This window comes from Mesocricetus auratus, unplaced genomic scaffold (genome assembly GCF_017639785.1).
Source record: "Mesocricetus auratus isolate SY011 unplaced genomic scaffold, BCM_Maur_2.0 Super-Scaffold_100676, whole genome shotgun sequence".
Taxonomy (NCBI): domain Eukaryota; kingdom Metazoa; phylum Chordata; class Mammalia; order Rodentia; family Cricetidae; genus Mesocricetus; species Mesocricetus auratus.
This window is the reverse complement of record NW_024429266.1, coordinates 99,343,505-99,366,090: the sequence shown is the minus strand read 5'-3', so window position 1 is coordinate 99,366,090 and position 22,586 is coordinate 99,343,505. Positions and strand designations below refer to the sequence as shown.

At 46.5% G+C, this 22,586-nt stretch overlaps 1 protein-coding gene across 1 annotated transcript; it reads left to right on the top strand.

Annotated features, from left to right (window-relative positions):
- The first annotated feature begins 3,029 nt into the window (after positions 1-3,029).
- LOC101836230 (ATPase MORC2B-like) lies at positions 3,030-7,043 on the top strand. The gene has a single exon (XM_005081394.4). The coding sequence runs from the start codon at positions 3,834-3,836 to the stop codon at positions 6,888-6,890; it is 3,057 nt and encodes a 1,018-aa protein (XP_005081451.1). The 5' UTR covers positions 3,030-3,833; the 3' UTR covers positions 6,891-7,043.
- Positions 7,044-22,586: the final 15,543 nt, after the last annotated feature.

Here is a 22,586-nt window from a genome sequence, read left to right as displayed (position 1 = left end):
GATTTCCTGAGTATTTTGCACCTGGATTTTTTATATGATTTTCTTAAATCTAAGCTATCCATTTGTTTTACCTTGTCTTCAAGACCTGAAGTACTCTCTTCCATGACTTTTAATCTATTGGTGAGGCTTACCTCTGAGATATTTGTTTGACAGCTTGAGTTTTTCATTTCTAGCTTAATTTCAGTTTGAGTATTCTTTGGCTATTCTATTTATTAAATTGTCCTTCCATGTCTCGTATTGTTTTATCTATTCCACCCAACTGTTACTGATTTCACCATCTTTATTGAGACTTTTATTTATTCAGAGGGTGGTGGTAGTGCCTGCTTTTAACCCCAGAACTTGGGAAGCAAATCTTTATGATTTTGAGTCCAATCTGGTCTACAGAACAAGTTCCAACACAGCCAACCCCGTCCCCAAAAAGCAAAAAACAAAACAAAAGACTTATTCACATCCTCTTTATGATCTTTGAACATATCGATAATTTTTATTTTAAAGTTCTTGTCTTGAACTTCAGCTAAATTGCTTTTCTTGGGACCTAACACAATAGGATTGATAGACTTTTGTAGGAGACACATTTTTTCCCGTTTTCCATGTCTGTGTTTTTGTGTTAGGATCTAAACATCTGGAGTTATGGTGCTTGCAGTGTTTCTTGCTGTAGATGTCTGCCATCCTCTTTGTTAGATCTATGTTCTATTCTAAACATCTGGAGTTATGGTGCTTGCAGTGTTTCTTGCTGTAGATGTCTGCCATCCTCTTTGTTAGATCTATGTTCTATTCTAAACATCTGGAGTTATGGTGCTTGCAGTGTTTCTTGCTGTAGATGTCTGCCATCCTCTTTGTTAGATCTATGTTCTATTCTAAACATCTGGAGTTATGGTGCTTGCAGTGTTTCTTGCTGTAGATGTCTGCCATCCTCTTTGTTAGATCTATGTTCTATTCATTGGTTGCTGTTTCTTACTCTGTGCCCTAGTCAAGTGTGACAACTCTGGAGGTCCCTGAGTCCCAGCCAGGTGTGGCAGCCTTGGGGTCCCTGGTAAGAAGCAGTTCTGTAGGTGGATTTCAAGTCCTAAGGAATAGAGATTATCTACAAAGAAAGGCTGGAAGGGCTTTTGTGGAAGAGCTGGGGGCTCTGGGTCTGCAACAAGAGGCGGACTTTCAAGGAGGCTCTGAGAACAAAGGCTCAGGCAGGCATCTTGTAGCAGTCCTAGGGCTTAATCTTGAAGAGACAAGAATAGAGAACAGGAAGAACAGTGAGGCCGACTGCTTTCCTCCCAGCCTACTGTGGAAGTTGTGGGTCCCTGGTAGAGAGTCACAAAAGAATGAAGATGTCTGCAAGAAAAGGCTGAGAGTGGACTCCGTGAAGACCTAGGGGTTCCTAGGTGCACACCAAGAGGTTTAGTTCCTAAGCAATGGAGTAGTCTGACTTATCTTTAATTTTCTGCTTTTTTAATTAGCATAGAAGGGGGACTGGAGAGATGGTTCAGTGGTTAGAGCCCTGGCGTTTCTTGGAGAGAACCCAGTTTCTTTCCTAGCATCCACACAAAGGTTCAAAAAAGTCTTTAAGTCCAGTTCCAGGGTCCCTGATACCCTTCTTGGGTCTCTTTGGGTATCAAGCATACACATGGTGCACAGACACACATGCAGACAAAATACCCATACACATAAACTTAAAGCAAACTAAACAGCATTCAAGGTATTCTACATCATTATGACGTCGCATTTTTAAAACGTTCATATGCATGGTGTTTTGCCTGAATGTATGTATATATGTGTAGCACATGTGTGCAGGGTCCCTCAAGATCAGAAGAAGGTGTTGGAGCTTCTGGATCTGCAATTAGAGATGCTTATGAGTCACCATATAGAATACTGGAGAAGCCAGGTCCTCCGAAAGAACAGCTAGTGCTCTTAACCACTCATCCATCTCTTCCCTCCCCCATTATGGTATTTTTTTTTACAAAGTGCTTTAGTCATTCTTCTTCTGCCTTATCACTATCATCCCCATTACCTCTAATGTTCCTTTATAGTTCCCCAAGTTTAATGTCCTGTGTGCTTTTTGCTCCTCCCCACCTTCCTCAAGGAAAAACTGCATGCTGTGTGTTGTACGCAGTTCTTAGACTGTAATGTAAAGACAGGACCTCACTGTGTAACTCTGGCTAGCTTGACACTCACTATGCAGCTATGCAGATCAAGCTGGCATTTATCTCACAGAGATCCACCTTCCTCTGCTGGATGCTGGGAATAAAGGCATGCACCATTCCTGGCCTTATAGTGGGTTTATATCACTGTTTCTAGTTTAGATTTCTGGAGGGCAAACCTGCAAATGCCACAAAACACAGGCACCAGACCAACAGAAAATAATCTCTGGATACACATCATAGCAAGGATCCCATATTAATTAAAAAATGGCTAACTAAATATAGAAGCATGGAGACAGACACTATTCAAATCCCGAAACAACAACAAATATAGGTTCCTTAGATCCAGTGTTATTAACGGAGTCTGTACTAGTCTATCCAGGTTCTTGGCATCTTGTTCAAAGAATTTAAGAAGGACCAGAGTTTGGGGCTGGAGAGATGAGTCAGCGGTTAAGAGAGTTTACTGCTCTTCCTGGAAATCCGACTTCGATTCCCTGGAAACTTAAAGACTGCCTGTAACTCAAGCTCCAGAGGACCCACTAGTTCTCAAGGCATCCACACACAAGAGACATATACTCACGCAGATAACATAAAAAGAAAAAAAGTTTAATAAAATAAAGCCCATAGCTGTGCGCACTAAGCGACACAAAAGAGAAACAGAGATGGCTTGAGCGATGGCAGAGAAGCAGCAAACTCTGAGTTCGTTGCTGTTAACTTCTATCTTCTTTTGGTCCAGCACCCAGTCCCGCTCCCGACTTTAGTACTGTAGAGACATAATGCAACCGACAGGTGGCGCTCCGCGGAGGCAGCGGTGGCTCCAAGCGCGCGGGCGGACCGTTAAATTCCAGTTCTCAGGAAGAGACAGACGAGGGCTTCCGGGAGCTGCGGGCAGCTCGGGCAGCTCGCGAGAACTGCTGAGCTGTGCTGGTAACTGTCCTACACCCTGGGTCTGGGTCTAGAAAGGGCAGACTCACTCCCCTCTGGGAGGAGGGAGGAAGTGGCCGCCGGACCCAGGCCTGGCAGGGAGGTGGTGTAGGGCCACTGCTCGCCACAGGAGATTTGGGTGGCCCCGTTGACCACTGTGAGCTCACACATCACCCTGAGGTGACTGCGGCGTAACATCAAGCTGGGTTTAGTCTGGGTTTGAATTTGAAAGACTGGAAAGGAGACCCAAAGACCGTTATCAGTTGCTAAAGGGGACACAGGATGTACAACTACCTCCTCTGGTAAGGGTCACCCCAGTACTGTGTCTATTGGAGCATACTTCAGTCTCTGCTGGTGAAGATGTAGGTGAAAGTTAAGTTTCCTGATAAAAGTAGGTTTCTGAATTGGTAAGTCTTCTCATCAGAAAATTTAGGACAGGAAATGGCTCAAAGAATGTCAAGATAAAACAGTAGCAGTCAACTCTATGACTGTTAAGGACTATCAACATTTGACCCAGGTTGTCTGAAATGAAATAAGAAAACAGCACTCAAAGTTCTTTAGAAAATCAGGTTTAGCATCCCCATATGACATCATAGTCATTGAAAAGATTAAAAGAAAGAAGCCAGTCCCAGATTTAACTGTCTCTGTATTTTGGACAGTTATTAGATAAATTGTTTCATCTGTCCTTAAGAAGCAAGAACTACCCTTTGCTGAGCAGAACCCAGAAAATCTGCTTCAATAACTATATTTCTCAGTGAGTACGACTGGAGGGCCATGGCATTCACTAATTACAGCAGTCTTAACCGGGCTCAACTAACCTTTGAGTATCTACACACAAATTCAACCACTCACGAATTTTTGTTTGGTGCTCTTGCTGAACTGGTTGACAATGCAAGAGATGCTGCTGCCACCCGAATAGATATTTATGCTGAAAGGCGAGAGGACTTTCGAGGAGGATTCATGCTTTGTTTTCTTGATAATGGAGTGGGAATGGACCCAAATGATGCCATCAGTGTGATCCAATTTGGGAAATCAGGCAAACGATCACCCGAGTCCACACAGATCGGGCGGTATGGGAATGGGCTCAAATCAGGCGCAATGCGTATTGGGAAGGATTTCATCCTATTCACCAAGAAGGAAGACACCATGAGCTGCCTCTTTCTGTCTCGAACCTTTCATGAGGAAGAAGGCATTGATGAAGTGATAGTCCCATTGCCTACTTGGGATACGCAGACCCGAGAGCCTGTCACAGACAATGTGGAGAAGTTTGCCATAGAGACAGAGCTCATCTACAAATATTCTCCCTTCCACACTGAGGGAGAAGTGATGGCCCAGTTCACAAAGATTTCTGGGAATAGTGGAACCCTGGTGATCATTTTTAATCTCAAACTCATGGATAATGGAGAGCCTGAGCTAGACGTAGCTTCAAATCCAAAAGATATCCAGATGGCAGAGCTGTCCCAAGAAGGCATGAAGCCAGAGCAGTACTCCTTCTGTGCCTATGTTGCTATGCTCTACATCGATCCCCGGATGAGGATTTTCATTCATGGTCACAAGGTGCAGACCAAAAAGCTCTCCTGCTGCCTGTACAAGCCTAGGAAGTACACATTCACATCAAGCCGGTTCAAGACCCGGGCAGAGCAAGAGGTGAAGAAAGCAGACCAAGTAGCACGGCTTGCTGAAGAGAAGGCCCGGGAAGCAGAGAGCAAAGTTCGTGCATTAGAAATGCACATAGGTGGAGACCTCTCACGGGACTCCAGGGTGATGCTGCGGCATGTCCAGAATACAGCCATCGCCCTGCGAAGAGAAGCTGATGTCAAGAAGAGGATCAAAGACGACAAGCAGCAAGCCCTCAAAGAACCCAAGGAACTGAATTTTGTTTTTGGTGTCAACATTGAACACCGGGACCATGATGGCATGTTTATCTACAACTGCAGCCGTCTGATCAAGATGTATGAGAAAGTTGGCCCACAGTTGGAAAAAGGCATGACCTGTGGTGGGGTTGTTGGGATCATTGATGTGCCCTACTTGGTCCTGGAGCCTACACACAACAAGCAAGACTTTGCTGATGCCAAGGAGTACCGCCACCTGCTGCAGGCGATGGGGGAGCACCTGGTACAATACTGGAAGGACATAGCCATTGCCAAGTATGGAATCACTAAGTTCTGGGATGAGTTTGGCTACCTCTCTGCCAACTGGAGCCGACCCCCATCTGATGAGCTGCATTTTAAACGCCGGAGGGCTATGCAAGTCCCGGCCACCATACAGTGTAATTTGTGTCTGAAATGGAGGACCCTCCCCTTCCAGTTAAGTGCAGTAGAAGAAGGTTACCCAGACAACTGGGTTTGCTCCATGAACCCTGACCCTGAGCAGGACCAGTGTGAGGCTTTTGAACTGAAGCAGACGATTCCCATGGGAATCTTAAAAAGGGTTCCAAAGACACAAGAAGAAAGGCAGAAGCAGCTGACAGAGAAAATTCACCAACAGCAGAGGAAGCTTAAGGTCCTGAAGAAAACCAAACCCATCTGCTCCCTAGGTGACCTGAAAAAACTACCTTTGGAAGCAACCATGAGACCTTTCACCGCATGTCCCACTCAGAGGGTTCACTGTCATCAACCTCTATGTGGAGTGAACAAGAATACCCGAAGAAGATCCCAGTCCATGCATGCTCCTCGACCATCCAGACAGCTCCAGAGGGCTTCAATCTTCTGCCCCAACCCAAAATCTCCTGCTCTGGTGGCCCAAACAGAGGCCATGCTGCTCCAGTCACCTGAGATACCCCCACAGCTGGTGAGCCCCGTGATAAAAACTGTACCCCAGCCCACTCTGCTCCAATTCCTGTCAACATCTGTAGTCCCCAATTCCAACAATCTTTGCAAGGTGGAAACCCCCGAAGCCATGAAGACTCCAGTGACAGAGAAGCCAGATTCACCCATTAATCCCTCATGGGTACAGTGGAATCTTGAGGTCTCTGATGATGAGGAGGCTGAGGAGAGAAGGAAGGAGTCGTGCAAACGGGCCAGGCTGTCTGTGGATGAGGAAAAGATTCAGGCAAACGAGCTCTCAGACAGTACCAAGGAAGAGAATCCGACTGACCTCACGGCAGCTGAGAAAGATAAAGGGCTGTACATAGGGGTGTGTGTGAAGGGAGAGTGCTACAGGGGCCATGTCACCGCCGTGGAGGTAGGCGAGGATGCGGTGTGGTGGAAAGTCAAGTTTGAAGATGTGCCCGGGGATGCCACACCGAGAGACTGCTGGGTGGAAAAAGGCAGTGCAAACGTATGGCTGATGAAGCCATCAGCAGAGTATCAGAGCACTGATTGGCAGCAAGGGCACGTGAAAGACGAGGAGGACACGGGGGACCTGCAGGCGATGGCCTCACAGGGCTCCCCCACCTTGGACTGCTTCTGCATTGAACCTGACACTACTGCTCTAAAGGCCAACCATGAGACCATTGACCTCCTGGTCCAGATTCTCTGGAATTGCCTACGTTATTTTATGCCTCTGAGCTTTTCTGTATCCAAGAAGGAGTTGCGTGCCATGAATTCAGAAGAGTTGCTGTCTCTTCCTCTGAAAGAGTGCTTCAAGCAATACGAAGCAGGGCTCCGGAATCTCTGCATTTCCTACCAAAGCTGTGCTGACTCTAGAGCCAGGGCCTCCGAGGAGAGCCTGCGCATCTCCCAGAGAAAGCTCAGGGAGGCAGAGGAGAAACTCCAGAAGCTACGGACCAATGTCCGAGCACTCCTGCAGAAAGCGCAGGAGGACATCAACATCAGCTCAGATGAGGAGCTGGACGCCTACATCGAGAATCTCATCACCAGTGAAGACTGAGGGACAGATCGGCTCCTCTCCCCAGAGCAGCAGCAGCCAGAGAGGGAGGCTTCATTCGATTCGATTCACCTGGGGCAGCACCTTTGGGAGGGAAAGAGACTCTGATTCTTTGAATCTTCCTCCCTGGATGTATAAACATTTCTTTTTTAAATAGTCCCTTTGTGTTTCATCTGTGTGTGTAGCTTGCATGCCTGTCCTGAAAGCAGTGACCTCAACAGGCCTTGTGAGCCACCTGATGCAGGTGCAGGAAACGGAACTCAGGTACCCTGTGATAGCTATAAGCACTCTAACTGCAGAGTCATTTCTATTGGGCCCAGGTTTTGTTTTTTTAAGGGACCATACTTCTAGTTTTTAAGATTATCTTATGTATGAGTGCTCTACCTACATGTATGGCTTTATTCCAGAAGAGGGCATCAGATCCCACTATAGAAGCTTATGAGCCACCAAGTGGTTGAACACAGGTCCTCTGGAAGAGGTGCTCCTAAGCACTGAACCATCTCTCCAGCCCGGAGACCGCATTTATTTTATGTGACTTAAGCAAATGTCAAAGCCTTTGCACTTTTTTGGTTGAGGAATCTGAACCATTCCTCTCAGAAAGCGAAACCAGAGCCATTGTAAAGTTGGGACAACTCCACAGAGCAGGGGTGGTTTCTCTGCTAGAGGATCAACAGTGGGCTTCAACATCTCTCCTAGAGGACAGAAGTGGTAAAGGGCCTAACTCCCAGACCTGTGTGGCCTCAGGGACCCAGACCGCCGTGTGTGTGTTTGTGTGTGTGTGTGTGTGTGTGTGTGTGTGTGTGTGTGTCTGAGTGTGTCTGTGTGTGTCTGTGTGTGCATGTGCTTATGTGTGTGTGTGTGTCTGTGTCTGTATCTGTGTGTGTGTGTGCCTGTGTGTGTCTGGGTCTGTGTCTGTGTGTGTCTGTGACTGTGTGTCTGTGTCTGTGCGTGTCTGTGACTGTGTGTGTGTCTATGACTATGTGTCTGTGTCTGAGTGTGTCTGTGTGTGTCTGAGTGTGTCTGTGTGTGTCTGTGTGTGTCTGTGTGTCTCTGTGTGTCTTGGGGCGGGGAGGATGGTGGTCCTAAAGGTCAAAGCAGTCTCAGCATCAAAAAGACATCCTGATGCCCAGTTCTGTCAGGACAGTGTGGTCTGCAGGCGGCCCATGCAGCTGCCAGGGGCACGCTTGTCGTGTCCAGGCAGTCGGATGAATGGATGACTCTTGCTCTTCTAACATACCATGCATCACCCAGTTTCCAGTCAAAGGAGTGATTTCCTGCGGCTGCCATGGAGTCTATGTTCAGAAGAAGACAGCCCTGACTGTCCAGATCACTGGGCTGGATACCTACTTCCAAAGGATCACCCAGAAAAGGTGCAAGTGTGACAAGCCCTGTGGAGGAGGCTCCATTCATGGCTGCCCTCGGTGACGCTGATTCCCATTGCCGGCCATTGCTGCTGTGGCTTTTCCCTATCTTCCTGTTGGGCCCCCACAGGCTCTACCGCTGCTCTGGACATTGAGGAGGCCAGGTCTGGGAAGCACATCAGGGCTTCACTTCCAGACGAGGCGCAACCTCAGACAACTTATCAGGGTCAAAAGCATAGGCAAAAGCTGCTGAGTTCTATCTAATGGTTCTCACTCCTATTCAATGAGTTCTATCTAATGGTTCTCACTCCTATTCAATGAGTTCTATCTAATGGTTCTCACTCCTATTCAATGAGTTCTATCTAATGGTTCTCACTCCTATTCAATGAGTTCTATCTAATGGTTCTCACTCCTATTCAATGGGAACGCAGTGGTGAGGGAGGCTGGTCCCAGGGGTCTTCTGTCTTTCCCTATTTATGCACACGGGGTGTAAGTGTGCTTATGAGCTTCTGCTATGTGTGCAGGGCAGGGGGTGCGGGAGGAGAGATTAATGGAGAGAGCAGGGGAGACTCCCTCCCCAAATCCAGCCCTCTTTTGATCCCTCCTAGGTAGGATGTGGTCCATTGTTCCCAAACCCTCTCCCTCCACCTCTCTCTCTCTGTCTCTCTCTCTCCCTCCCTCCCTCCCTCCCTTCCTACCTTCCTCCCTCCCCCTCCCCCTCTCTCTCTGTCTCTGTCTCTGTGTCTCTGTCTCTGTCTCTCCCTCCCTCCCTCCCTCCCTCCCTCCCTCCCTCCCTCTCTCTCTCTCTCTCTCTCTCTCTCTCTCTCTCTCTCTCTCTCTCTCTCTCTCTCTCTCTCTCTCTCTCTCTCTCTCTCGCCTGTAGAGACCAGAAGAGTGCATTGGATTCCCTGGGGCTGGAGTTACAGGGTGCTGTGAGTGGCTATGGATACTGGAAAGTGAACTTGGATCCTCTGGAAGAGCAGTATGTACTTTTAACCACTGAGCCATCTTCCCAGCCCCTCATAAGTGTTTTCTTTCTTTCTTTCTTTCTTTTTTCTTTTCTTTTCTTTTCTTTTTTTTCTTTTTTTTTGGTTTTTCAAGACAGGGCTTCTCTGTGTAACAGCCCAGGCTGTTGTAGGTACAGATTGGAGTCTGGGGAACACCTACTAAGATATCCAGGTTCTTGTGTCCCAGGACAAAAAAAACCTGCATGAGGAGCTATAGTTAGTAATAGTAACGGGAGCAGCTTTAAAGAAACTCAAAGCAGGTTAGTGAGATAGCTCAGCAGGTGAAGGCACTTGCCATGCAAGCCTGGTGACCTGAGTTTGATCCCCAGAACCCACAGAAGGGTGTGTGGGGAGAACTGACTCCACAGAGCTTTTCTCTAGCCATCACCCGTGAGTCTAGGCAATACCTCCCCACACCCACACACACCCAAACTGTAGCACACGTATCATGTATGCACAGACATAAACATAAAACTTAAAAAAGAAGAGAAAGGCAGCCTGGAGAATAGAGGTGGGCTAGAGAACTGAAAAAATGCATACACTCAAAAACATTGGGTCACCAGGCAATGGTGGCGCACCCCTTTAGTCCCAGCACTCAGGAGGCAGAGGCAGTGGATCTCAATGAGTTTCAAGGTGAGCCTGATCTACAAATCGAGTTCCAGGACAGCCAGGAATGTTACACAGAGAAACTCTATCTCAGAAAAAAAAAAACAGTCATTGGGTCATGAGGCTCATGACAATTTATAGGCCAATTACTTCTCTACACACGTTGTAAACTCTTGGTGGGTAAGCTCGGCTGGTTGTAGGTGGCCCAAATGGGAAGTGGCTTCAGTCTTTTTCCGTCAATTGGTTTCCTTTCGTATGCTTTCTTGTTTCCAGTGCTCCCGCTGCAATGTACAGAAGGCTGATGATGAATAAGTTTCATACTACGTTCTCTAAGAGGGACCACAGCACTCTCTCTTCCTGCCTTATAAAAGACTGAAGAGGAGGCTTTGGATTTCCTGTCATCAGGGTTGACTTGAATTCTGTCATAGGTGTTTAGTTGGAAAATGTTATATATCTAGAAAATACAGATTTCACAAGATTGAACATGAAAGGTCTGGGGCTGGAGAGATGGCTCAAGCAGTGAAAACACTGGTTACTCTTCCAAAGGACCTAGGTTCAATTCCCAGCACCCGCAGTACTAGGGTATCCAACACCTCTACTTTCTTCAGGCACCAGGCTTGTACATGGTTAACAGACATTCATACAGGCAAAACAACAATACACACAAATTAAAAAATATAAAATTTATATAAGTTTGTAATCTACTGAGAGAAGACTCAGCAATGAAGAGCACTTGTTTCTCTTCCAGAGGACATTAGTTTGATTCCTAACACCTACATGGTAGATCACAAGTATCTAACTCCAGTTCCAGGAGACCCAATGCTCTCTTCTGAGCTCCTCAGGAACCAATCATGCTTGTGGTGCACATACATACATGCAGGTAAAACATTAATACTTAAAATGCAATGAATTAATCTAGCTAAAATTTCAATAAAAATTATATATGTATATATATATATGTGTGTATGTATATGGGGAGGGCATGGTCTTGAGAAAGTAATATAAGTATGTAAACCAATGAGTCCAAAATGGTGAAAGCCAGGAAAGCCATAGACATGCTTGTCCCAGGAGAGTCAGCCTTGTGTACTTTATTCTCAGGAGCATAATCCCCTTGGCAGTAAAATAAATAAAAATCCACTTATGGGTAAGATCAAGAATGTATCAAAGTATAGAACACATTGTAAAATGAATCCAAGGGTAGAGCAGATTAAAAGAAAAATTGTCTGAGGTTATAATCATCAAGTAGCAACAATGCCAAAAGAAAAATAATGAAGAAAGTCCACACAAAAAGGCAGGTTAGAAGCTGTGTTTAATTCAGAAATATAATTTATCTTTGTATTATGGCTGGCATGGCTGTGGTTATCCTATCTGTCATGTCCATACTCAAAGTTGAATGGGAAGTCCTGTAAAGACTGAATCATTTTTCTTATAATTAATTAATTAGTGAATGACACGTCATCTTGCACTGCAGCAATGGCATCAGTAACTCAGGTTCTCCCACCTCAGTATCGGGGACTGACAGTCTGATGCCCTGTGTCACCTGTTAGTCTGGCTCTGAAGGTTGAGAACATGGTTCATCTTTTTGTGTGTAGGAGGTCCCATCTCACTCAGGTAGCCCAGGCTGGCCTCCAAATCCCTGCGTCACACAGGCTAGCCTTGAACCTCTCTCTCCTCCTGCTTCCATCTCCCGAGCACTGGGAATGTGTTCCCACGCTGCCTCCAGCATGTGGATTTCCCTGAGGTATGTGCGGGCTATATTCTGATTGACCGGCTTGAGTTTGTAACTGTTCAGTAAGCGCGTTCTTTCCCATGAAGCATTTGCTTTTAATTATATGCATGCACATTCATGCATAAGCAAATATGGTAATTATAGGATTTTTCTCCCTCTTAATTGTGCATTCTGGGGACCTGGTTTACCTTATTGTATATACACCTAAAAGCAGTTTAAGCTGAACAAGCTCACTGCCTCTAGTCCCAGGATGTGTCTGATCATAAACCAAACTTTGAACTATTAATAAAAGGGAGTATTTGGATGGGGTTAAATATTGCCCTGTTTGTCGAGGACCAAGTGTGACCACAGCCTCCCCCCTCCCTGTACAGGAGTTCTTCTCCCCTCCCCCCACAGACTGCCTGCATCAGGTTTTCACTGTGATCCTGGTGTGAAACACAGGCTGCTTGCCAAAGGTGATTCCAAACTACCCACCGCTCACACCCCGGTTCTCTTTTCAGTCATCTGTAGTGCTAAAGCTTCAGTTTCCTCTGGATAGCTAACAATGTTAACGTCCTTCTGGCGGTATCTTTATTAATTGAGTTAATAGTGAGAGATGATTCAAGAGAATCATCTACAAAGTCGAGTACCTTCTTCAAAGTTCTGGAAGTAGTACAGTCTCAAGACCCCTCGCCTGTTCCGGAGGCCTCACCTGACCTACCAACACTCCTTTGAGATCAAGGCGTCTCCCTGAAACACTAAATGTGATGTTCTCGGGGGAGTTCGAGGGAAACAGAGGACACTCAGAAACTCCAGTATCAAGTTTTGTTTAACTATAACTAAAATCCCTGGGCGGGATCTGCACCACAGAATTGCCAAGAGGATGGGTGGAAATGGCCAATCCCCAGGTGGTGGGAGGAGAAGGACCCGGCTTAATTTGGGGAGTGTTCTTCTCTGGTGCTGCAGTTAGACAGCTCTCCTGCAGAGGGCTCTGGTGTGCAGCTTGGAGAGGGGGAAAGACACAGGTGAGTGAGGGGAACAGTCCCACTTGCTTCACCCCCAGCCACCCAGATTCCCCAGACTCCGGGGAGTGAAGTGGGCAGGACTGCTCCTACAATGTTGTGCCCAAATTCTGAACCCCAAGATCTCTAAGCGATCAGATTGGATGCAAAAGCAAGGAGTCTTTAATCAATTAACGAGTTAACTGTATTAATTCAGTCCCTCTGTCCATCTAACACAGCAGGTGGAGCGAGAAGGAACCAGAGGGTTGGAGGAGCAGGGATTTTGGGGGCAGAGCAAGGGGAGTATCTGGGGTCCACAACAGTCAGGATTGGTGCACTTCTGGGCTTGGGCACCCTGTCTTGTGTTGATTGGTCAACTGATTGCTATGGCCTACAGGCCTCCAACGGTGGTTGCTATGCTCTGCATGCCACTGTTAGCTTAAAGCACATCCAGGGCCCTCCAGCTAACTTCTGATTGGTTCCTTGCCACATGGAGGGCATCTGGCTTCCTAGTGACTGGTCGGGAAACTCAGCACGTGTTGCTGAGTCAGAGGCCTACACCTCCCTGGGTCTTTTCCGCAGCCTCTCACGGTTGCTAAAGCAGGGGGCTGGGTGAGGGTCTGGTCCCTTCAACAGCTGTGGCAACCCGGGCTTCCCTACCTCAACTCTGCAGACCCAGAGTGGACTAACGAGATATGTGGCCGTTGGATTGATAGTCTGCAAAGAAAAGCACTCTACATTCAAATGAGCTCCTTAAGCTACAGAACTTTTCTTCCTGCTCAGTCCAGCTTCCTTCCTTGGAAATCTGTTAATAAACTATACCCACTTTTCTTTGCAGACTATCAATCCAACCGCCACATATCTCGTTTTAGTATTATAATGAGCCATAGATTACTTTCAAGTGAAGGGACCAGACCCTCACTCAGCCCCCTGCTTTGGCAGCCATGACAGGCTGAAGAAAGATCCAGCAAGACCAAGGCCGCTGACTCAGCAACACTTGTTGAGTTCCGGACCTTGCCCAAACCTCCTAGTCACTAGGAAGCAAGGAACTGACAGATTCTAGATGTGCATAGCAACCTACCTGCAGATTCTAGATGTGCATAGCAACCTACCTGCAGCTTCAGTTGACCAATCCACACAGGACAGTAGTGCACCAGTCCTGAGACTGCTGTGGACCCCAGACACTCTCCTTGCTCTGTCCCAATGAAGTCCCTCTGGTTCCTTCTTGCTCCACCCACTGTGTCAGACGGATGGAAGAACCGAATTAATACAGCTAACTCGTTAAAATTAAAGACCTTTTGCTTTTGCATCGGATCAGGTCTCTTGGTTATTTGGGGGTTCCGAATTTGGGCACAGCACACGTATGTGTCTATTCTTTGCTGACCGTTTCTCATGTGCTGACTTTGGAGTCCTGACAGCTATTTTCAGACCTTGTTTTCCACCTGTTCTCTCTTGCTGCACTTTAGATTGCTTTTCCACCTTCACTTTTAAAAAATAAAATACTGATTAAGGGAGGACTCGATCTTACTTGAAAGCGGTGTTAAAGTGAGTGGTTAAGAGCATTTGCTGCTGTGGCAGTGGAGGTTCGGTTCCCAGCACCCACATGGTGGTTCACAATCATCTTTAATTCCGTGCAGTTTCAGGAACGTCTCCACCCTCTAAGGCTGTGTGTCAATAACGTATACAACACAGATACACACTGTGGGCAAAACATTCTTAAATATAAAAATAAATAAACCTCCTTATTCATGTAGGCATTATCTTTTAAGGATGTTTTGATAGGAGGGCTAAAGATCTCAGTCTTAGAGAGAGGAGAGAAACTTAAGGCTTCATAGTGAATGAAAAAATAAAAATAAAAAGGAAAGGACATGACTGCCCTTAGGTATAGCTGAGGGGGAGGCTTACTGTAGATAAAAGGGAGAGCATAGCCAGAGTCAGTGACTCCTGAGTGGATATGACCCTGGACCTGTGAGGAGAAGAGGGAAAGAGGGGAACCAGGTGCAGCAACCAGGATGCCAAAGGTACAAAAAGACAGGGAACCAAAATGGTCGGATCATGTAGGAAAGAGTGCCTGGCCCCTGGGCTGAGGTTCGGGGTAGGGGGCAGGGTATACAAGCCAAAAGGACTCTGTACAGAGGCTGAGGAACCAGGGAGAACCTGGCTGCCAGGTTGGCTTTGATGTGTTGCATAAGCTCCTCAGCCTTGTGTCCCAGGGTTTGAGACTTAACTCTTAGGAAGTCTGTTTCTGCTGGTAAACTGAGCTAATTCTTTTGGGGCAGAAAGTGGGAATTTGGAAAGTGTATGTCTGACCCTTTAGGGAAGAAAAGGCAAACCATCTCAGTGTACAGGAAGGGTTTTGGTGTGCTAAGCTACTTTCCAGATAGTGCCTTTACTGGAATTCTTAGGCTCAGAGCCTGGGCCCTAGCAGCCTATCAAGTTAGACTACCCATCCCATCCTGAGTAGGCCTGATAGGAGGCATCTTAATACAAAACTTAAAAGCATATCATTGGTTGTTTACTCTCATCCTTTTTAGACCAGATCTGAATTTGTACCAATGAGACATAATGACACAAAACAACTTCTCAGGGTAATTTCAAGATGGGGACAGCTATACGGAACAAATACCTGTTTTGAGTTGGCTGAGGCAGGAAGACTGATTGAGTTTGAGGTCAATCTGGGTGAATACCAGAACAGCCAGAGTTCAGAACATAAGAACAGGGATTTGGGAGCGTGGAGAACGAGGCTCACTTGGTGGAGTGCTGGCCTAGCACACCACAGGATCTTGGTCAATCTGTAGCACTAAACAGGAGTAACAGAGCCCAGGCCTAAAACTCTCCTGGTGGAAACAGGAGGAAATTGAGTTCAAAGGCATCCTCCTCTCGCCTCTTGGCTGACTTTGGTTACATGGAATGGACTCTAGAAACACCATGGTGCATAGCAAAAGTGAATGGAAGCCAGACATGGTGGTACAGATTTGTCAGGATATGCATTTCTGGAGAAAAGTGTTAGATTTAAATTTATTGTGTGTGCATGGGGCTTGCTGGACTCCCTTTTTTCCTCCTACTACCTTCATTCCAGGGATTAAACTTGGGTCCTCAGACTTGATGACCAGTGCCTTTACCTACTGAGCCATCCTGCTGGCCCTGACTAATTTATTCAAACACTTCTTTATGGGTAACTCGTTCCTATGAGAACTTATTCTATGCTTGCCTCAATGAGGTTTTCCATTGTGATTTCCCAAAGGCTTTGAGTATGAAGTTCTCACTTAAATACATAGTAAATTATTATGCATGGCTGTGTTCAGAGAGATGGCGGCTTGTTATTGTCTCATGCTGTCAACTCTCACTGGCCCTTCCTTCCTTCCTTCCTTCCTTCCTTCCTTTCTGTTTGCTTTTCTTTCTTAGTACAGCTGGAGTTTTTAAAACTGCATCACAGTATAGATTGTAAACACAGGGATTAAGAGAAAGGTCTTGGTGGGGTGAAGTAAGAAACATTTGAGGGGGTATGGGTTTGTTCTGGAACTCCCTCTGTAGACCAGGCTGGCCTGGAACTCACAAAGATCTTCCTGCCTCTGACTCCAAGTGCTGGGATTAAAGGTGTGCACCACCATCACCTGGCTGGGTGAGGACTTCTTAAGGAGCGTTGCTTTATGTCATTTCTGTTACTTGCTGACACACATTGAAGCCTATTTCTCTTGCTTGTGTCTATTTGTTTATTTTTTCCAGTAATAATAGAGACAAGAAATAGAGTCTCTTGGAGATTGGGTATTACTCAATAGTATCCAATAAGATCATTTAGTGCATCAAATAATAAGCTCATTTGAGAGTTAATATCCAAAGGAGATTTTTAAAACCTATAATTATCTGTGTATGAGGCCAGAAATGATCATTATCTACCCAAGAGCTGGAGTTACAGTTATGAGCCACCTAACCTGGGTACTGTGATTTGGATTCACAGGTCCTCTGCAAGCTCAATATGCACTGTTAGCTGCTGAGCTATCTCTTTAGCCCTACAAGGAGTTTTAGTTGTCTGTATCTACTCAGTAGTGAAGGAAACTGCAAACTTTCAAGGGAGGAAAGGGGAATGAAGCGAATTCTATACTGTTCGTGTCTATATAAGCTTCTGTTACAAACTCAGATCCTGCCAGGCAAACAGTTGAGGTTCTTTCCAATACTACCTGCCAGACAGCAGTATGGAGGTAGACTGAATGAGTATTTTTCATAGGATACAGATATTTGGAAAGTTATACTATCTATGTTGTGTATGCAAGGATGGTAGACTCTCCCTATGTAGCCTGGACTAGCCTGAAAGTTGGGCTCCTACTCCCTCACCCTTCAAAAATGTTGGAATTACCAGTACATCTCATAACACTAGCTGGTAGCTAAACTTTGACGTGTGACCCACAGTGAGACCTAAGGTATAACAGAGCAGTATATATCAACTCACGGTTGAGACAGGTCTTTTTTTTCTGCATCTTCAGAAGTGTTCAAATCCAGTATTGGGAAAGTCATGTGAATGTAGACAGGAAGGAACAACTTTCTATAAAACCTAGCAGTAGACAGGGAACTTCACTCCCTCTGGGGACTTCTTCGTCAGCTTGCTAGACGGGGTCCCTGTCATGGGTGGATGAACAATCATTAAACCTTGCTTTTACAGTTTGGTGGGTCTGTCTTCCTGGTGGTCTCTAGGGATCTCTGTATTGTTTTGGAGGGTCCTGGAACTCGCTTTGTAGACCAAGCTGGCCTCGAACTCACAGAGATCCGCCTGCCTCTGCCTCCCGAGTGCTGGGATTAAAGGCGTGCGCCACCAACGCCCGGCTTTGATCCATGAGCTCCTGTTGCCAGTGGTCGAAAGAATAAGCAACTTCCTCTTTCCGTCTCCACGGACTGCCTCTCCCCCTTCATCACCTTCCGCGTGTAGCCATACAAGTTGCACTCAACTGAGGGGAAAGAGAAGGAAGACAAAGAAGCAAGAGCCTGCTGACAGTTGGGCATTGGGGGTCCAGACTTTTCTCTGCCGTGAATGATGAATGTCAAGGTCCATAACCAAAACAGGAACATTGGCACTGCCCGGGACCACCTGCGCCAAGCACCACTGGCTGCTATTTGTCTAGTTTGGAGCCACACAAACTACCGTGGCTTTTAAAACAGGCTTTGTGTAACTTGGTGTGCGCTGGACTTGTTTGGCTAGCCAACGTGACTAAGAAGACCGCTTTGTCGGTTCTCCGCTCTCACTGCCTGGGGACAGAGACACACTGCGGGAGGGCTGCTTCCTCGTAGCTTCTCCTGAGGCTCCCACGCAAAGCTCACAGGCTGGGAGACACTTCCTGTTCCGTCTTTTCACAGGCTCCAGTCACATCAGCCCACACCCACAAAACCAAAGGGATGGGAAGATCCCATTCCCCAGGTCCCTTCAGCAGAACCATTCCCAGAGTGACATAAAAAACAGACACGATGTTTTAGCCTACAGCCCTGAAAGCCCAGCCCTGGGGCCTGACAGTCTGTTAGCTGGATTTCAGCGATCGGTCTTGATTTAGTTTGTTGGGGTTTTGCTGTACAGCCTTGGCTACTCTGGCATTCACTGTTGTTAGAAATAACTTGAGGGTTGAAAAGAAAGAGAGCACCATTCAGGCTCGCTCTTGATCGATGTCACAGTCTTATTCAACTGGCTGGCCTGGAAAGAGCACAGGGTTCACAGCAAATGAAGGAGGAGGGGTGGGGCGGGCAGCCCCAGCTTCAGTCCTCCAATCCCTCTAACGCGGCAGGGGGCTTTTGTGTAAATAAAGGTTTTGCTAGGTGGGGGAATCAAAACATTTGCATAGAAGTCTTACTAGGTGAGAAAGATAAAAAGATTTGAATTCCTTGTCCTAAACACAAGTTTTAGGTATTTGATAGAAAGGACTCGTATTTAATGTTTTCTACACGGCGTAGCCTAGACTGACTTTTAACTCCTGACCCCGCTGCTGAGGTTATTTTGTATATTCGTGTCTTCTGTGGCGCTGGACGACAAGCCCAGGACGTAAACCAGAGCTCTACCAAGTGTCAAAAACCACAGCTTTCATCTTAAAGGGAGTAAGAGATAGTTTTGTTATGGAGACATTTTGAGAGACCCGTGGTCCTGGAACGCAGATTTAGGATACCCTGATTTCATGTTACAACCTGGAAGCAGTTTCTCGTTTTACAGAGCAAAGAAAGTCATAAATCCAACGCGGGTTTAAAATGCACTTGGTACAACGAGATGCCTTTCTACCGGCCCAAGATGCTATCTGAGCTTTGGGGTTGGTGGAAACTAGGGGTCTGTTAAGAGATTCTGAGAGGGTCTTGGAGAGTAGAGGGTGCTCCCGGGGCCCCGCCCTTCTCCAGGGCGGTTAACGGTTGCTGGCGAGAGGTGCTCTTTGGCCAAAGTCCCTCAAAACACGGACAGTTGTGAGGTTTGGCTCCCAGCCTTCCTTCGGTGGTGTGGCTGGTGGCCCAGAATTTTCGCATGTTTCTGTGAATCACTAATTAAACTCACTGTCTTACCAAGTTAGACTGGAGTGAGCCAAGTTCTTTAGTCTGTAGTTGTTTCCATAATGGGGGCAAAGAAACGTTTATTCATCTCTCTGGGAAAAGTTGACCCAATAACTCGACACTCAAATCAGGTAGGGCGTCCATCCTCCTGTCTCGGATCATGGAGCTCAGGTCAAGAATTTCGGGTGCACGGGCTGAATTGTCAAATCGGGATTTTTGTGGGACCAGAAGGCAATATTCTAATTCCAGGCCAGTTCTGAGACTTCTGCTGAGAGGTCCCTGTGTGCTTCTGTCTGTCGTGGGGACTTGTTTACCCCCAGCCCCAGAAACGGTGTGGGATTCCAGTCCCAAGTGTGGGCTTCGTGCACCAGACGATGTGTGGTTCCTGTCTCCTCAGGGCAGGTCTAATTACCCTGAATTTTCTAATTCTTTTTTGTTGTTGTTTTGCTTTGGTTTTTTTTTTTTGAGACAAGGTTTCTTTGCATTGCTTTGGAGACTGTCCTGGAACTAGCTCTGTAAACCAGGTTGGCCTCGAACTCACAGAGATCCATCTGCCTCTGCCTCCTGAATGCTGGGATTAAAGGCGTGGGTCACCAGCAGGGTCTGGAATCCACAGTGCTCAGTGTTTCTCACGGCTGCCAGTTAACGGGGAAATGCAGAGCACAAGTGTTTCCCTGTCTTTGGAATTGTTCATGTTCATGCTTTAGTCCTTCAAGTGGAAGGGGAGAGGTGTGGTCCTCTCAGTAATTGTTACTGAGCTTTTGATACCTGAGTCGATGCCCCTGCCCGCTCCTGGGATTCAGGTTCTTAGGTCCCCAAACAGCACCGGCAGCGGAAACAGGTCCAACTTTATTAGGAGATGCAGGGACAAAGGGCAGCAGCTTAGTTTGCTCTCTTCTGTGTAGAGGGTGCTTTACTGAACACACAACTTAGAAAGTCGCATGTCCGTCTCTACCTAGTGGCTTGCGTTTGAGTATTATATGCCACATGTTACTTTCCAGCCTGCCTCTTCTTGCAACAACGGCAACAGTTACTTTTAGCCATTTTTAAAATTTTCTTACATTTAGTTTAACTCAGTGTGTGCAAGCATGTTGTCAGAGGACCACTTTCAAAGAGTTGGTGCTCTCCACCATGTGGAACTCAGATATTGAACTCAGGCTGTCTGGCTTAGCATACACTCCTTTACCAAGAGAACCATTTTATTTGCCTCTTAGCTATTTGTATGTACAAGCCTTTTCTGAGTGTTAAACTATGTTGAAGTATTCTCGCAACTTCAAGCTTCTCTTGTCTCTTAGCATCGTAATTCTTGTTTTCATATGAAAATGTCTTGCCTTCCTCCTGGGCGACTTGTGCCTTTCAAATGTTAAGTCTGCAGTCCTCACTAGGTGCTCTGACTTTGTCCCTGTTCTGTCCCGCCTCATTCTGACCATTGCTGTTGTTTCCCGAAACAAAATGCTTTCCAAATGTAATGAAGAGGGCTTAGTGAAACCCCACAGACTAAGAGCGGAAGTCTCATCACGCCGTCTTCCACGCAGACGCAATTAAGAGAATGTGTTTGGGCCCCTAGAGACGGGTCTTTCACAAAAGTGCTTGCTGCTGGACCTGATGGCCTGAATTCAACCCTGAGACCCACGTGGTAGAAGGAGATGACGACTGCCAAGTTGCCCTCTGACTTCTACAAAGCGCTATGGCAGCCACGTGCTGACACAAGCACGTGCACTTGTAATTTAAAAAAAGAATGGGGCTGGCGAGATGACTTTGTATGTTCGAAATGGGAGAACATCTTAGTGTGTGTGAAGGATGCTTCTGTGTGCTAAGCTAGTGTCCAGAACAAAACACTGTGTTTACAGTCCTCAATGTTTACCATGATTATAAAACTTGAGTAAAATTCAGTAGAATTTCAGCTGTATTTGTTTATGCATGGAATTGATTTAGTCAGGATGGAATTTATAATAATGAGAATGCCCATTACAGGGCTGAACAGATGGCCTAGCCGTTAAGTGCACAGGATCTAGGTTCAGTTTCTAGCACCTACCAGGCTGCTCTCAACTGTGTATAACTCTATTCCTAAGCCCCAGGGCGTCAGATATCTCCGCGAGCACAGCAAGCTTGTGGTGCACAGACATAGGTGTATGTAAACACCCATACACAAAGCTCAGGACACACAGGGTGTAGGCCTCATGCCTTTCTTTGAGTTGTTAGGTTGGAGTAGACTGCTTATGAATCTGCAAATGCATTTAGGTTTGTGGTGTAATGGTATTTACTTTTTTTTAAATTTTATTTATTTATTTATTTATTTGCTCTGTATTTTGACCCAGATCATAAAAGCCTGAGAATAGGAATGTCACTGGTTATTTACCTTGGGCCTTTTCAGGCAGTATCTGAGTTTATGCTGAAAGACCCCAAGAGGGATACTTTCACGGAAGGGAGACCCGAACCCAAGGAACAACGAGACCACGAGCTTGGATGCAACAGCAAGAGGCTTTATTGATAATACACGGGTACCCGGGGCATCTCAGTCTCGGGAACTGAGAGCCCCGAGCTGGGGACTCAGGGGTTCTTTTATAGCAAAAAGCGCAGTACAGAAGCGAGAAGCCTAGTAACAGGACCCTGATTGGGCAATTTAAATGAGGCTGGGGCTCAGAACGAGGGCAATTGAGGTTTTGCTTGGAACTCAAGTCTCGGCCTTGGCCCTATCTGAGGAACAATAGGTCTCTGTGCTTGCCCAATCTTGCTGGGCTGGCCATCTGGTCGCAGCAGATACCCAGCAGCCTGTATCCTTGGGCAGAGCTCCCTTCTGATAGCAATGACTATTCAATTGTGGGGGAAACGGAATTTTCCATAAGCCTCAGCTGCCTGTTTAGACTGGGCCAGGGTCTTTCAATGCTAATAGGATATCCATACCAGTGGTCAATGAAGACTATAGAAAGAGAGCAAACATAGGATCTCTCTCTGTATGTTTATAAGCATAAATGTATATATGTATTTATACTTTTATAAACAATATATATTTGTGTGTGTGTGTGTGCATGTGTGCGTGTGTGAGCAAGGTATGTGAGCATAGAACAGAGGTCAACTTGGGAGTGTTGTTCTTTTGTAAAAATTTAAAAATTAGAAAAAAGAAAAAGGCGCAAGATGGAACCGGGACCGGCGCGATACAGCACGAGCCATAGAGAGTACATTAACCATAGTTTAGTACAGCGGCTGGAGAGCCAGAGGCGGGAGACAGACATGAGAAATGGGAAGAGAGGTGTGGAGCCAGGGGGGAGAGGGAAAACGTGGAGAGAGCGACCACTTGGAGTTGGTCACTTCAAAGGGGAAGCTTGCTCATGCGTACTGGCATGCGTACTGACTCATTACACCCCATAACAATTAACAAGTGAGGTGGAGATGACGTGGCACTCCACTGTGCATGCCCCGCCTGTTGTCAGGGGGCGGGGTCAGCATAATGCCAGCGTTCCAACAGGGAGACTTAGTTTTCTCCTGTCATATGGGTCTTGGAGACT